Source organism: Salvelinus fontinalis, chromosome 13 (assembly GCF_029448725.1).
Source record: "Salvelinus fontinalis isolate EN_2023a chromosome 13, ASM2944872v1, whole genome shotgun sequence".
NCBI classification, from domain to species: domain Eukaryota; kingdom Metazoa; phylum Chordata; class Actinopteri; order Salmoniformes; family Salmonidae; genus Salvelinus; species Salvelinus fontinalis.
The window spans coordinates 32,832,745-32,850,206 of record NC_074677.1 but is presented as its reverse complement, the minus strand read 5'-3'; the positions used below and the strand labels follow the sequence as shown (position 1 = coordinate 32,850,206).

The 17,462-nt window shown below is 44.1% G+C and overlaps 1 protein-coding gene across 4 annotated transcripts in view; it reads right to left on the bottom strand.

Annotated features, from left to right (window-relative positions):
• The window catches only part of LOC129868443 (cell adhesion molecule DSCAM-like), a 142,823-nt gene extending 125,912 nt beyond the window's left edge, over positions 1-16,911 (bottom strand). For 2 of the 4 annotated variants that reach the window (XM_055942426.1, XM_055942427.1), the window contains exons 1-2: positions 16,599-16,911; positions 15,665-15,814 (exon numbers count right to left, since the gene is read on the bottom strand). In XM_055942426.1, the coding sequence (XP_055798401.1) occupies positions 15,665-15,770 (106 nt within the window). In that variant the 5' untranslated portion in view covers positions 15,771-15,814; positions 16,599-16,911. The remainder of the gene's footprint in view (positions 1-15,664; positions 15,815-16,598) is intronic. The other 2 variants (XM_055942428.1, XM_055942429.1) reach the window with 1 other exon arrangement.
• Positions 16,912-17,462: the final 551 nt, after the last annotated feature.

The following is a 17,462-nucleotide window of genomic DNA, read 5'->3' as shown; positions in this document are numbered from 1 at the left end:
TAAGGTTAAACATGGGCAAAATGGAGGGATGGAGGTGGAGATGAGGAGGAGGGAGGAATAGCCTTCCCCTCTTTTCTCGCTGACAGAGAGTAATATTGCGGAGACAGAAGCACAGCCATTTTGTCTCTCTGGCTGAGACTGACTCTCGCCTCGTTGTGTGTTTGTCACCATCATCTCTAGCTCCAGTACAATGCCATGTTTTCTGCCTTACTTCTCCTTGCTTAGTCTTGCTGCTGCTGCTCTTATATTATGGTCCAAGACTGCTTATATGCTGGAAGTACAACACAAAAAAACAGTAAAGCCTCAAAAGACCAACCAGACAGAAATCATGACTAGAAAATTACTATTTATAGAAAGGCCTAAATACAGCTACACTCTTACAAAAAAAAGGGTTCCAAAAGGGTTCTCCGGCTGTCCCCATAGGAGAACCCTTTTTGGTTCAAGGTAACCTTTTTTGGTTCTAGGTAGAACTCTTTTGTGTTCCATGTAGAACCCTCTGTGGAAAGGGTTTTACATGGAACCTTAAAGGGTTCTACCTGGAGACAAACAGGTTCTACCTAGAATCAAAAGGGGTTCTTCAAAGGTTCCTCCTATGGGGAAAGCCGAAAAACCCTTTTTGGTTCTAGATAGCACCTTTTTTTCTAAGAGTGTATGTTTCGAGAAAATGTTGTTTGTCTTGACATTTGTTTTCTGGCACCCTGATGCTGGTTAGCAACACCTGTTCAGACGGAGAGAGTCATAAGTCTCCATCTCGTTCCTGAGCTAATGAGCCCTATCATGACAGATACACTGAGCAACATTACTGTCTGTCTCTGTCTCTGCAGCCTGACTGTGATGTATAGGCAAAGAAAAGGCCTTGTGGGATGAACAGGGTTCATATCTACCTTGTCTTGTCATGTGTGTGGCTCGCCGCAAAACTAGAGGGACCCAGAAAAACACTAGTGTAGTTCAAGCCATTGGAAACGCCACCATCGTAATGTCACAAAAACACACATTCTCCATTCTCTTCCCTTTGACCAAATGATAAATCAGTGCCTCCAAAACATCCAGTCCACAGAAAGAAATGCTAATTCATGTGTGGTTCCTTCCATAATTAGCTCATGTTGCGTTTATCGCTAATCTATATCTTGAACCGGGGCCACGTGGGACCTGGCAGGGGGGGGTTGCTGAGGAGTATTTTTGTAATACTCCACAGTATTTTTGTTTTTGCTCAATCTGATTGGGTGGTTCAGGCAGGGTCTGGCTCTTCCACCACTACCAACACCAAGATACATGTGCCAAACTGCAGCAGCACCTAGGAGCCCTTGCTCAGTGTAAATATTAAGCTGTGCTTAGTCCCCCTCCCACACACCGGCTCGCAGCTCTAATCGTTCCCAGCCCCTAGAGTTTAATAAAGAACAAATTGTGGTTATTCGTGAGCAAACAGCCAGAGTGCGGAGGTGGGAGTTTGATCAGTGCAGGGAAGGTGGTGGTGGTGTTGGTGGGGGAGAGAAGGGAATTAATATCTCTGACTTTCTTGGTCTGGGAGTGGAGCAGGGGAAGGAGGATAGAATCTAGACTGTTAGAATCTAGCTAACCACATATGGATCTGAATTACATTATTTATCAACACTCACAAATGCTCACTGAGTGTCTACGACAGTATCAGAATCTTCATAGGATCTTTAAAAAATGTCACAATCTAATAGAAGTGCATGGATGATAAAATACGAGGGACATTTTGGCTTCCCCTCCTCTCTCCTCCCTTACCCCCTTACCGCCATGCTTATCATGCTGTGTGCACACTGCCTTGCACACAAATGCATCTCTCCCGTCATGTTCTCATAATGCTTTGTGGCAGCCGCAGTCTGATTCATGTGCACAGGTATTGATTTTCCTCCCTCTCTTTTCTTCTGTGTATCCCTTTATTTCTCCATTTATTTCTCGTGCTAAGCCCCCTGCCACTGGGCGTGGGGGGAGAACCAGCCGGGAGCCTGTGAGAGGAGGACGAGAACACTGGCTACACTAGAAACACTGGCTCCCTCACTCGCTATACAGCACACCATTTATTTTGATTTATCTCCTTTATTCTTGCAAGGAACGCTCGGCTCCAGAGTACATTCAACCTTAGTTCGAGCTGTGTGTGTCTGTGTCTGCGGTCTGTACATCTGTACAATCACTCGATCCTCCACAGGCCGCCTGACCCATTTTCTGTGTGTATAACAATACTCCAGCCAATCATGGAGAGAAGGAATGACGAGCACTCGAAAAATACTCTTTATCCAGCCTGTCACACGTCAGAGTCCAAACCCTGCCTGTCGACAGAGAGAGAGAGAGAAAGAGGGAGGCAGAAGTAGAGAGAGGAAGAGAGAGAGAAACCTCACACCCCCTTCCTCCTCCAACATGGCTACGGCTCCCAGAAACACAGCCATGTTAGTCATTCTCCCTCTCTTATTTCCCCTTCCTTCCTTCCCTCCCTTCTTTCTGTCTCTGTCTTCAGCACACAGGGACCAGTAAAACCATTATCCCTCCTCCGCCCCAGCCCCCTTCTCGAGTCTGTGCTGCATTCACAAAAGCCTACGCTGCTTCCATACTGTCTTACCAAAGGGCAAAACCGACAGCGAGCGTGCTATACTGTATGAACGTTACCCTATACATTCAACACACCATGACACCTGATACCTGTGGGCTACAGTTAAAGTATTATGAGAAATGACTCACTCCCATTTTATCTTCTACTCAACCAGGGTCTACATCAATACAACTGAATTACTATGGACATTTTCCCTTCTAAAAATGATGATCTTATACTTAACTGATGAATAGCTACAAAGGCTACAAACCTGAGTTTTATACTCATTTACATACAGTACCAGTCAAGAGTTTGGACACACCTACTCATTCAAGGGTTTTTGTTTAGTTTGACTATTTTCTACATTGTTAAATAATAGTGAAGACATCAAAACTATGAAATAACACATATAGAATAATGTAGTAACCAAAAAAGTGGTAAACAAATCAAAATATATTTTAGATTTGAGATTCTTCAAAGTAGCCACCTTTTACCTTGATGACAGCTTTGCACACTTCTCTCAACCAGCTTCATGAGGAATAATTTTCCAACAGTCTTGAAGGAGTTCCCACATATGCTGAGCACTTGTTGGCTGCTTTTCCTTCACTCTGCGGTCCAAATCTTCCCAAACCATCTCAAATGGGTTGAGGTCGGGTGATTGTGGAGGCCAGGTCATCTGACGCAACACTCCATCACGCTCCTTCTTGGTCAAATAGCCCTTACACAGCACGGAGGTGTTTTGGGTCATTGTCCTGTTGAAAAACAAATGATAGTCCCACTAAGCGCAAACCAGATGAGATGGCGTATCCCTGCAGAATGCTGTGGTAGCCATGCTGGTTAAGTGTGCCTTGAATTCTAAATAAATCACAGACAGTGTCACAAGCAAAGCACCCCCACACTATCACACCTCCTCCTCCATGCTTCATGGTGGGAACCATACATGCGGAGATCATCCGTTCACCTACTCTGCGTCTCACGAAGTCCCGGTGGATGGAACCAAAAATCTTACATTTGGACTCATCAGGCCAAAGGACAGATTTTCACCGGTCTAACGTCCATTGCTCATGTTCCTTGGCCCAAGCAAGTCTCTTCTTATTGGTGTACTTTAGTAGTGTTTTTTTTGCAGTAATTCAACCATGAAGGCCTGATTCACACAGTCTCCTCTGAACAGTTGATGTTGAGATGTGTCTGTTACTTGAACTCTGTGAAGCATTGATTTGTGCTGCAATCTGAGGTGCAGTTAACTCTAATGAACTTATCTTCTGCAGGAGAGGTAACTCTGGGTCTTCCTCTCCTGTGGCGGTCCTCATGAGAGCCAGTTTCTTCAAGGCGCTTGATGGTTTTTGCAACTGCACTTGAAAAAACTTTAAAAGTTCTTGAAATTTTCCGGATTGACTGACATCCATGTCTTAAAGTAACGATGGACTGCCGTTTCTCTTTGCTGAATTGAGTTGTTCTTGCCATAATATGGACATGGTCTTTTACTAAATAGAGCTATCTTCTTTATAACACCACTACCTTGTCACAACACAACTGATTAGCTCAAACACATTAAGAAGGAAAGGAATATGGTGTTGAACACAGCTGAGCATTCAACACCATAGTGCCTTCAAAGCTCATCAATAAGCTAAAGACCCTGGGACTAAACATCTCCCTCTGCAACTGGATCCTGGAATTCCTGACGGGCCGCCCCCAGGTGGTAAGGGTAGGTAACAACACATCTCATGTACTCCCTGTTCACTCATGACTGCACGGCCAGGCATGACTCCAACACCATCATTAAGTTTGCCGATGACACAACAGTGGTAGGCCTGATCACCGACAACGACGAGACAGCCTATAGGGAGGAGGGCAGAGACCTGGCCGTGTGGTGCCAGGACAACAACCTCTACCTTAACGTGATCAAGACAAAGAAGATGATTGTGGACTACAGGAAAAAGAGGACCGAGCACGCCCCCATTCTCATCGACGGAGCTGTAGTGGAGCAGGTTGAGAGCTTCAAGTTCCTTAATGTCCACATCACCAACAAACTAACTGGTCCAAGCACACCAAGACAGTACTGAAGAAGGCACAACAAAACCTATTCCACCTCAGGAGACTGAAAAGATTTTGCATGGATCCTCAGATCCTCAAAAGGTTCTACAGCTGCACCATCGAGAGCATCCTGACTGGATGCATCACTGCCTGGTATGGCAACTGCTCGGCCTGCGACCGCAAAGCACTACAGAGGGTAGTGCGTACGGCCCAGTACATCACTGGGGCCAAGCTTCCTGCCATCCAGGACCTCTATATCAGGCGGTGTCAGAGGAAGGCCCTAAAAATGTTCAAAGACTCCAGCCACCCTATTCATAGACTGTTCACTCTGCTACCGCACGGCAAGCGGTCCTGGAGCGCCAAGTCTAGGTCCAAGAGGCTTCTAAACAGCTTCTACCCCCAAGCCAAAAGACTCAAGGGCATCTAATCAAAAGGCTACCCAGACTATTTGCATTGCCCTCCCTATCTCTTTTCCACCGCTGCTACTCTCTGTTGTTATCATCTATGCATAGTCACTTTAATAACTCTCCCTACATGTATGTACATTATACCTCAACTAACCGGTGCCCCCGCACATTGACTCTGTACCGATGCCCCCCTGTGCATAGTCTCACTATTGTTATTTTACTGCTGCTCTTTAATTACTTGTTACTTTTACTCTTATTCTTACTCATATTTTTTTTAACTGCATTGTTGGTTAAGGGCTTGTAAGTAAGCATTCCACAAATGAACTTTTAACAAGGCACACCAGTTAATTGAAATGCATTCCATGTGACTACCTCATGAAGCTGGTTAAGAAAATGCCAAGCGTGTGCAAAACTGTCATCAAGGCAAATGTGGCTACTTTGGAAAATCTCAAATATAAAATATATTTTGATTTGATTAACGCTTTTGAGTGAGTTCAAACTTTAGACATGTACTATGTATGACATAGAATATTAAATGGTGTTACTCCAACGCATTACAAAATGTAATACTGATATTAAATATATTTAGATTGTATATATTGTGTGGTGACTTCATGGTCCCAGTGACAGAGCGGACTGTTTACACACCGGCTGCCATGTTCCCTGTGGTGTCTTCACTGTGTCCATGGTGACAGACAGACCAGTAACAATACACCAGGGGGAAACTGGCTCTGGCTGGGCCTCAAACAAATGCTACAACATGATTCCACTGAGTGAGTGAGTGAGTGAGTGAGTGAGTGAGTGAGTGAGTGAGTGAGTGAGTGAGTGAGTGAGTGAGTGAGTGAGTGAGTGAGTGAGTGAGTGAGTGAGTGAGTGAGTGAGTGAGTGAGTGAGTGAGTGAGTGAGTGAGTGAGTGAGTGAGTGAGAGAGAGAGAGAGAGAGAGAGACAGAGAGAGAGAGAGAAAGAAAGAGAGAGAAAGAGAGAGAGAGAACACCAGCCCTTGAACACATGATGATAACGGCCTGGCTTTGATAAAACTCTTGATATTTACTTCAAAGCCACATTACACACAGCCTGGTTGGCTTGTCTCCCTCACAGCAAACACCAGCCAGGTGACACACCAATAGAACAGGAATAAGAACAACATGAATAGTGTGTTGTTTCTGAACACCATTATATCACATGTATTTTGGGTAGATGACTCAACAAGAAATAGAACACATTCAGGTGTAATACATAGTCAGACACCCTGTCTATACTGATAGTATCAGGATACTACGAAGACAACTGGTGGTAGATTTTCAATATTGATTGGATGACTTCCCATTTCATTATGTATCTTATCACTTTGCTCCTAAGTACAAGGACAGAGGGTTACTGTGGAGTGAGAGGTAAAGAGAGAGAGATATGGGAGGGTGGAGCAGAAAAGGGCTATGTACTATCATGGCCGATGGCCCTGGTGTGTGGCTCGTGTGTGGAATGAGAAAGAGTGTATAGAGTGTGTGTGTGTGTGCGTGTGCCTCTCTGCAGTGCTGGGGTCCGGCCCCACTCGTGCTGAATGCAGAGGAGGCCAGATCAGGCCATGGCAAATCCCTACAAGGCCTTCCTCAGTGACTGCAGCACAGCACAGCCCTCAGCCTGCACCTGGGGAATGGGGCAACACTGCTAGAGCTGTGTCTCTCCCTCTGTGAGGCAACAGCAGCAGAATCAGCAACTCAACCCCAACACGACACAAACACATCCAATAAGAACACTCATTTTGGTATTGATGGAGAATAAGTGTTGGGGTTGGTTTTACAAATAGAATGTCAATCAATACAATATCAATAGAATTTACTTCTGTTTACTTCTGTATGAAACAAAAACGGTTTTGTCAGAACCTATCTATGCAACAAATATGCATTATTGCAATATGAGAAGCTCTTTTGAAGTTTCAGTTGAATTCGACCCTCAGTATCATCAGCATAGTAGATACAGGAAGAGCTTGCCACCAATATCCATTTCATTAATTGGTACTGATACTGACCTTGTATATAGTGTATATTATCGAGTGTATTTCTTTCATTCTTATGTGTACTTTACAGAGGGTGTATTTATTTTATTATTGTGTGTACTCTACAGTGGGTACATTTCTTTAATTCTCATGTGTACTCTACAGAGGGTGTATCTATTTTATTATTCTGTGTACTCTACAGAGGGTGCATCTATTTTATTATTGTGTGTACTCTACAGAAGGTGTATTTAATTCATTATTGTGTGCATTTCTTTTATATGACTGCATTGTTGAGCATTTCACTGTACTGATTATACCTGCAGTGCCCGTGACAAATAAACTCTGATTCGATTTGGTACTATTAGACATATCTCATAATATCCCTTGTCTAAGTATGACTCACCAACAGTAAAGGTAAGAAGACTGAATCCATGATGAGATTCATAAAATGGTTCTCAGAAGGACCAAATCTATAAGACAGTTGCGGATGCAAGGTACCCTTCACTATTGGAAGGAAAACATTCCAGAGCTTAGAACCAAGAACAATACATAACAGGATTGATTCTGCATTCTGCTATTGCAGCCAGCCAGCCACACTGCAGAGCAGAGAAAATATAAATGTGTGGGTGTCATTGCTTTATCCGCACCTATATCTTCACCCATATCTTAGTGAGAATCAGCTGCTTATCAGAGGGGAGCATGTAGCTATAGACACAATTTAATGGGATATGGGCCTTACTTTTACCTCTTCAAATCATTGCTATAATTCCTGCCACACGATCATAATTTCTTTCCATGTAAAATAATGTTACCATATTGTTTGTGTTTTGAACCATGTCATTAAAAAAGATTAAGTGTAATAATCCATCATCTATTAGATTCACCAGCGGTCCTCAACTCTGAGCATGGAGAGCTACAGTATATGGTGTGCAGCTTTTTGTTCCAGCCCTGCATTAATCATCTGGTTTAACTAGTACAGGTCCTGATAAGCAGTAAATTGTTTCAATCAGTTGTGTACTGTAAGGCAGTGCTGGGCTGCAATAAAAGCCTGCACGCCCGGTAGTTCACCAGCACCAAAAATCGAGTCAAATCAAATTGTATTTGTCACATGCGCCGAAGATAACTTTACCGTGAAATGCTTGAGCCATTCCCAACAATGCAGAGTTTAAAAATAAAAATAGTAACACAAGAGGTATAAATAAAATACACAAGAATGGAGCTATATACAGGGAGTACCAGTACCAGATCAATGTTAGGCTATATACAGGGAGTACCAGTACCAGATCAATGTTAGGCTATATACAGGGAGTACCAGTACCAGATCAATGTTAGGCTATATACAGGGAGTACCAGTACCAGATCAATGTGGAGCTATATACAGGGAGTACCAGTACCAGATCAATGTTAGGCTATATACAGGGAGTACCAGTACCAGATCAATGTTAGGCTATATACAGGGAGTACCAGTACCAGATCAATGTGGAGCTATATACAGGAAGTACCAGTACCAGATCTATGTGGAGCTATATACAGGGAGTACCAGTACCAGATCAATGTTAGGCTATATACAGGGAGTACCAGTACCAGATCAATGTGGAGCTATATACAGGGAGTACCAGTACCAGATCAATGTTAGGCTATATACAGGGAGTACCAGTACCAGATCAATGTTAGGCTATATACAGGGAGTACCAGTACCAGATCAATGTGGAGCTATATACAGGGAGTACCAGTACCAGATCAATGTGGAGCTATATACAGGGAGTACCAGTACCAGATCAATGTGGAGCTATATACAGGGAGTACCAGTACCAGATCAATGTGCAGAGGTATTTGAGGTAGATATATACATGAAGGCAGGGTAAAGTGACTAGGCATCAGGATAGATAATAATACGAGTCAAATAAAGAACAGAGCAGACAGGGTTGACCTACAACTACTGACATAGACAATGCACTTTAATGCAATGCAACTCCTACCCACTGTCTTCTTAAATGTGTGCATGGTCCACTGTCATTAGCACATCTTTCCACGCATGCAGACACTGGAGCTCTTTGAGTGGTGTATCGTTAGGTTCTGCACAGCAACCTAGCCTAAAGTGGGCCTAACCCCAGTGAGACTTACAGAGGAATGGTTAAAGGGGCCTGCTGCCTGCGCTTCATGGTACACCTCTCCAAACAGAAATACTACCATCTATAATTCATACTACCAGATACAGAAAAGCTACATTTGTGATGTTGTTCATGTCTAAGTGTTGATATTCTCATTTTTAACTCATTAAACATTTAAAAGGTGGGCTTTGGCGGCCCATCGAAAACAAGAGTAGGGCTTGGTGATCTGTCTAGAGCCCCCAGTCAACATGGATACCACATACACACAAACACACACACATATTCTTTCACACACGCAGACTCTTTAAATTGCACTTCATATGCATGAGCCATGAAGAATGGGGAGAATGGATGGTGGGTTTGTGCGTTGAGACGTGGATAAAGACTATTTGCTCATGGATTCATAGACTTCCGTCATTTATTATTAAGCATGGAGAAGAGCACTGGATTGTTGGCGGCAACATTTATCTGACAGTGTTTACATATGGATTTTAACAGTGCAAGTAAACACTTTGTTTTGTCAGTGAAGTTCACTTTTGAAAGACAGCTAGGAAAAAGGCCCATTTAGCCTTGCATTAGACAATGATGGCATTGCATCCATACAGTACATACATGTAATTCATTCATATGAACAATCAATCATTCAAACAGTCACGTATTAATTCTGGGGAAAAAATGTAACTAAAAATTATGAAAAATATGTATTCCATAAACCATAACCCTGTATCCTCTCAGCTCCAAAAGATCCTTGCGGCAAATCCATTTATGGACAATTAAGAGATTAATATAGATTTCAACATGGTTGCTTTCACCTCAGTGGACAAATTGTAAAACGGCAACAAAAAAGAAATCACTGCATTTGCCCTCCGTTCAAAAGCCAAAACAACATTAGCTTTGTCTATTGAGTTTGTTAAATGCCCGACATAAAGTGAATTTGCCCCCGGGCTCTAGGAAACAATCGAGTAGATGAGCAACGCAGACCGAGTAGACGAACAAGGCAATGGCTCCCATCACCAGAGAACTGGGTCAATAGCACTGAGGCTAAGTGACATCACAGGGTTGCCATGTCCTCCTCCCTGCTCTCATGGAAGACTCTCGTCCAGTCTGGGTCAGCAGGGAAATAGGGACACTCTGTCATGGGGTCCGACGGACGTGGACACACAACAGAATGTAACGAGCTGGTTGTATGGCTGGAACAGGGGCATGGGCGCTAATCTACTAGTCTAGTCTGACCTCAAAAGGCCTTGCAGACAGACAGTGCAAAGCACATCCACACATCCCTTGGGTCAAAACAATTAGCTATCTCAGAACTATGGCCTTCTTTTCTTGCAGTGAGATACTCACTTACGAGACTGGTTTTGTGAAGATTTTTAAATAACATGTTCTCTATATACTTCCGGGCGCTGAGCGAGATGGCTGCCTCGCTTCGCGTTCCTTGGAAAATATGCAGTATTCTGTTTTTTTATGTGTTATTTCTTACATTGGTACCCCAGGTGATCTTAGATGTCATTACATACAGTCGGGAGGAACTACTGAATATACGATTAACGTCAACTAACCACCGTTCCTACCAGGAATATGACTTTCCCGAAACGGATCCAGTGTTTTGCCTTCCACCCAATACAATGGACCTGATCCCAGCCGGCGAAGCTACTCGACGCCGTAAAAGGGGAAAACGTAGCGGTCTCCTGGTCAGGCTTCGGAGACGGGCACATCGCGCTCCACTCCCTAGCATACTACTCGCCAATGTCCAGTCTCTTGACAATAAGGTCGATGAAATCCGAGCACGGGTAACTTTCCAGAGAGACATCAGGGATTGCAACGTGCTCTGCTTCACGGAAACATGGCTAACTCAAAAGACGCTAACGGAGTCGGTGCAGCCAGCTGGTTTCTTCACGCATCGCGCAGACAGAAACAAACATCTTTCTGGTAAGAAGAGGGGCGGGGGGGTATGCCTCATGATTAACGAGACGTGGTGTGACCATCATAACAACACTCAGGAACTCAAGTCATTCTGTTCACCTGATCTAGAACTCCTCACAATCAAATGTCGACCGCATTATCTACCAAGGGAATTCTCTTCGGTCATAATCACAGCCGTATATATTCCCCCCCAAGCAGACACATCGATGGCCCTGAACGAACTCTATCTGACTCTCTGTAAACTGGAAACCACACACCCTGAGGCTGCATTCATCGTAGCTGGGGATTTTAACAAGGCTAATCTAAAAACAAAACTCCCTAAATTCTATCAGCACATCGATTGTCCTACCAGGGCTGGCAAAACTCTGGACCATTGTTATACTAACTTCCGCGACGCATATAAGGCCCTCCCCCACCCTCCTTTCGGAAAAGCTGACCACGACTCCATTTTGTTGATTCCAGCCTACAAACAGAAATTAAAACTACAAGCTCCCGCGCTCAGGTCTGTTCAACGCTGGTCCGACCAATCTGATTCCACGCTTCAAGACTGCTTCGATCACGCGGATTGGAATATGTTCCGCACCGCGTCCAACAACAACATTGAAGAATATGCTGATTCGGTGAGCGAGTTCATTAGGAAGTGCATTGACAATGTCGTACCCACAGCAACGATTAAAACATTCCCAAACCAGAAACCGTGGATTGACGGCAGCATTCGCGTGAAACTGAAAGCGCGAACCACTGCTTTTAACCAGGGCAAGGTGACCGGAAACATGACCGAATACACACAGTGCAGCTATTCTCTCCGCAAGGCTATCAAACAGGCTAAGTCCCAGTACAGAGACAAAATTGAATCGCAATTCAACAGCTCAGACACAAGAGGTATGTGGCAGGGTCTACAGTCTATCACGGATTACAAAAAGAAAACCAGCCCCGTCGCGGACCAGGATGTCTTGCTCCCAGACAGGCTAAATACCTTTTTTGCCCGCTTTGAGGACAATACAGTGCCACTGACACGGCCCGCTACCAAAACCTGCGGGCTCTCCTTCACTGCAGCCGAGGTGAGTAAAACATTTAAACGTGTTAACCCTCGCAAGGCTGCAGGCCCAGACGGCATTCCCAGCCGCGTCCTCAGAGCATGCGCAGACCAGCTGGCTGGTGTGTTTACGGACATATTCAATCAATCCTTATCCCAGTCTGCTGTTCCCACATGCTTCAAGAGGGCCACCATTGTTCCTGTTCCCAAGAAAGCTAAGGTAACTGAGCTAAACGACTACCGCCCCGTAGCACTCACTTCCGTTATCATGAAGTGCTTTGAGAGACTAGTCAAAGACCATATCACCTCCACCCTACCGGACACCCTAGACCCACTCCAATTTGCTTACCGACCCAATAGGTCCACAGACGACGCAATCGCAACCACACTGCACACTGCCCTAACCCATCTGGACAAGAGGAATACCTATGTGAGAATGCTGTTCATCGACTACAGCTCAGCATTTAACACCATAGTACCCTCCAAACTCGTCATCAAGCTCGAGACCCTGGGTCTCGACCCCGCCCTGTGCAACTGGGTCCTGGACTTCCTGACGGCCCGCCCCCAGGTGGTGAGGGTAGGTAACAACATCTCCACCCCGCTGATCCTCAACACTGGGGCCCCACAAGGGTGCGTTCTGAGCCCTCTCCTGTACTCCCTGTTCACCCACGACTGCGTGGCCATGCACGCCTCCAACTCAATCATCAAGTTTGCGGACGACACTACAGTGGTAGGCTTGATTACCAACAACGACGAGACGGCCTACAGGGAGGAGGTGAGGGCCCTCGGAGTGTGGTGTCAGGAAAATAACCTCACACTCAACGTCAACAAAACAAAGGAGATGATTGTGGACTTCAGGAAACAGCAGAGGGAGCACCCCCCTATCCACATCGACGGGTCAGTAGTGGAGAAGGTGGAAAGTTTTAAGTTCCTCGGTGTACACATCACGGACAAACTGAATTGGTCCAACCACACAGACAGCGTTGTGAAGAAGGCGCAGCAGCGCCTCTTCAACCTCAGGAGGCTGAAGAAATTCGGCTTGTCACCAAAAGCACTCACAAACTTCTACAGATGCACAATCGAGAGCATCCTGTCGGGCTGTATCACCGCCTGGTACGGCAACTGCTCCGCACACAACCGTAAGGCTCTCCAGAGGGTAGTGAGGTCGGCAGAACGCATCACCCGGGGCAAACTACCTGCCCTCCAGGACACCTACACCACCCGATGTCACAGGAAGGCCATAAAGATCATCAAGGACAACAACCACCCAAGCCACTGCCTGTTCACCCCGCTATCATCTAGAAGGCGAGGTCAGTACAGGTGCATCCAAGCAGGGACCGAGAGACTGAAAAACAGCTTCTATCTCAAGGCCATCAGACTGTTAAACAGCCACCACTAACATTTAGCGGCCGCTGCCAACATACTGACTCAACTCCAGCCACTTTAAAAATGGGAATTGATGGAAATTATGTAAAAATGTACCACCAGACACTTTAAACAATGCCACCTAATATAATGTTTACATACCCTACATTACACATCTCTTATGTATATGTATATACTGTACTCTATATCATCTACTGCATCTTGCCATCTTATGTAATACATGGACCACTAGCCACTTTAAACTATGCCACTTTATGTTTACATACCCTACAGTACTCATCTCATAGGTATATACCGTACTCTATACCATGTACTGCACCATTGCCTATGCCGTTCTGTACCATCACTCATTCATATATCTCTATGTACATATTCTTTATCCCTTTACACTTGCGTGTATAAGGTAGTAGTTGCGGAATTGTTAGGTTAGATTACTTGTTGTTATTACTGCATTGTCGGAACTAGAAGCACAAGCATTTCGCTACACTCGCATTAACATCTGCTAACCATGTGTATGTGACTAATAAAATTTGATTTGATTTGATTTGATTTGATATACAGTTGAAGTTGGAAGTTTACATACACCTTTAGCCAAATATATTTTAACATTTAATTCTAGTTAAAATTCTCTGTATTAGGTCAGTTAGGATCACCACTTTATTTTAAGAATGTAAAATGTCAGAATAATAGTAGAGAGAATGATTTATTTCAGCTTTTATTTCTTTCATCACATTCCCAGTGGGTCAGAAGTTTGCATACACTCAATTAGTATTTGGTAGCATTGCCTTTAAATTGTTTAACTTGGGTCAAACATTTCAGGTTGCCTTCCACAAGCTTCCCACAAAAAGTTGGGTGAATTTTGGCCCATTCCTCCTGACAGAGCTGGTGTAACTGAGTCAGGTTTGTAGGCCTCCTTGCTCACACACGCTTTTTCAGTTCTGCCCACAAATGTTCTATAGGATTGGAGGTCAGGGCTTTGTGATGGCCACTCTAATACATTGACTTTGTTGTCCTTAAGCCATTTTGCCACAACTTTGGAAGTATGCTTGGGGTCATTGTCCATTTGGAAGACCGTTTTGCGACCAAGCTTTAACTTCCTGACTGATGTCTTGAGCTTTTGCTTCAATATATCCACATAATTTTCTTTCCTCATGATGCCATCAATTTAGTGAAGTGCACCAGTCCATCCTGCAGCAAAGCACCTCCACAACAGGATTCTGCCACCCACGTGCTTCACGGTTGGGATGGTGTTCTTCGGCTTGCAAGCCTCCCCATTTTTCCTCCAAACATAACGATGGTCACTATGGCCAAATAGTTCTATTTTTGTTTCATCAGACCAGAGGACATTTCTCCAAAAAGTGCGATCTTTGTCCCCAAGCACAGTTGCAAACCATAGTCTGGCTTTTTTATGGCGGTTTTGGAGCAGTGGCTTCTTCCTTGCTGAGCGGCCTTTCAGGTTATGTCGATATAGGACTTGTTTTACTGTGGATATAGAACCTTTTGTACCTGTTTCCTCCAGCATCTTCACAAGGTCCTTTGCTGTTGTTCTGGGATTGATTTGCACTTTTCGCACCAAAGTATATTCATCTCTAGAAGACAGAACGCATCTCCTTCCTGAGCAGTATGACGGCTGCGTGGTCCCATGGTGTTTATACTTGAGTACTATTGTTTGTACAGATGAACGTGGTACCTTCAGGCGTTTGGAAATTGCTCCCAAGGATGAAACAGACTTGTGGAGGTCTACAATTCTTTTTCTGAGGTCTTGGCTGATTTCTTTTGATTTTCCCATGATGTCAAGCAAAGAGGCACTGCGTTTGAAGGTAGGCCTTGAAATACATCCACAGGTACACCTCCAATTGACTCAAGTGATGTCAATTAGCCTATCAGAAGCTTCTAAAACCATGACATCATTTGCTGGAATATTCCAAGCTGTTTAAAGGCACAGTCAACTTAGTGTATGTACATTTCTGACCCATTGGAATTGTGATACAGTGAATTATAAGTGAAATAATCTGTCTGTAAACAATTGTTGGAAAAATTACTGGTGTCATGCACAAAGTAGATGTCCTAACCGACTTGCCAAAACTATAGTTTGTTAACAAGACATTTGTGGAGTGGTTGAAAAACTAGTTTTAATGACTCCAACCTAAGTGTACGTAAACTTCCGACTTCAACTGTACATTATCTTGTGATTAGAGAGTGATTAGAGAGCAGAGACTTACTCTGGACGTTGATAGACACTGTGTCTTTCTCCCAGGACACAACAGTGATGTAGACCTCCACCGAGGCTGGGATAATGCACTTGAACACCGCCACATTGCCTCTCATGGCCTTCTGGTCCTCCACACGGACCGTGTAGGGCTCTCGTAGAACTAGAAGAGATGGGGGAAACAAGAAATGAGAGTCCTCAATGAATTGACTTTAATTTTTCTGTTCTGGCAAATTATATGCTGTCTATATATTTTGTTTCTTTGCTTTCTTCACTGCTTTAATCACAAGCATAACAAATGTGACATCCCTGACTCTGAACATTACCAACTGAAATGTTTAGCAGGTGGTCACTAGTCACCCAAGTGGTATACTATACCCCATTTAGTGACCAACAAGCTTCTGTTCAACATCTCCACACTGTCTGTAGCCCTAATTCCCACCTCTGTAATCAACTGTCCATTTCCATAACCACACTGGCCACTGACCACTATACTGTAGGGCTGGGATTTTTCCAGGGACCTCACGATACAATATAATCACGATACTTAGGTGCCCTTAGGTGTATCTAGATTCTATATGTATTGTGATTGTATTCGATACTGTGATTCGATACGATGTATTCGATACTGTGATTTTATTGTGATATGATGTTCCTAACAAAGACAAGAGAGAGCCTTGACAAAACAAGTTTTGATCAGTAATGGAAATAAAACTGCTGAGTACATGTTGGCTCACCATGTAAAAAGAAGATGGAGAACAAGCTATAGAAAGAGAAATACTGGAGTTTTGGAACAGGTACAGCAGACCAGCGCTAGATAATGTTAACTACCTAGCAATGATTTTTGAAATAATAATATTAATAATTCTCACATCACTGCTACTGTAGATAAACAACCCTACTGTACAATATACAGTATGCATAAACCAAGCAGATAGACCACTCACCAGCCTTAATATGGACATCTTGGCTCCTGATTTTCCCTGAGGGGTTCTCCGCTGTGCAATAGTAGGTGTTGTCATGGATGAGGTTGCTGAAGCTGGAGGGGTTGAAGTGGAAGATCTGGAGGGTGCCATTGGGGTGCACGTGGCGGATCCCGGGGACATCATAGATCTCCTCTCCGGTGGCCAGGTACCAGCGCAGCGAGGCGGGGGGCACGCCCACGGCGGGACAGGGCACCGAGGTCCCTGTGGTGCTGGCAAACACTACCTCTTGCACAGATGCATTGACAAAATATAAGCTGGAACGTAGATCTTCACTGAAAACTGCAAAGAAAACAGAGCAGAGCAGGGAATGTTAGTCATTGGTAGTGTTTAGGTTTTTTGCTGCCCATCTTCTCAACTAACGTTCAGCCTTTAGCCACCTTAGCCACCTTTTTACCAATATATACTGTATATCCCTGATCCTGATCAACGTGAAGAAAAAACACTGAGCCTTTTTACGTTTTTGGAGAATTTATTTCTGAAATGTATTCTCTATCCCCTTATTTGGAGGGGTATTTTTATGGGAGTTGTTTTACAATGTAACATTTTGAGTGAAATAAACAAACGATGAGTGGCCAGAAGAACCAGTTTCCATCATAACAATGGAGGCCATTTTGCAATATTTCTAAACTAAAACATCTGAAAGCCTCGTCAGCAGAGCTCCACTATGCATTCATCTCTAAGACTTCTTATGTTGCATTTCACATTGAGTCTGTGGTGCTGTAATGGTGTTGTGCTCTGACTGCATGGCCAAAGTGCTATTTTCAACTGCAGTGAGGAGGAATGGAGAAAGGAGAGTTGTTCAGTATTAAGAGGCATTTCAGAGGA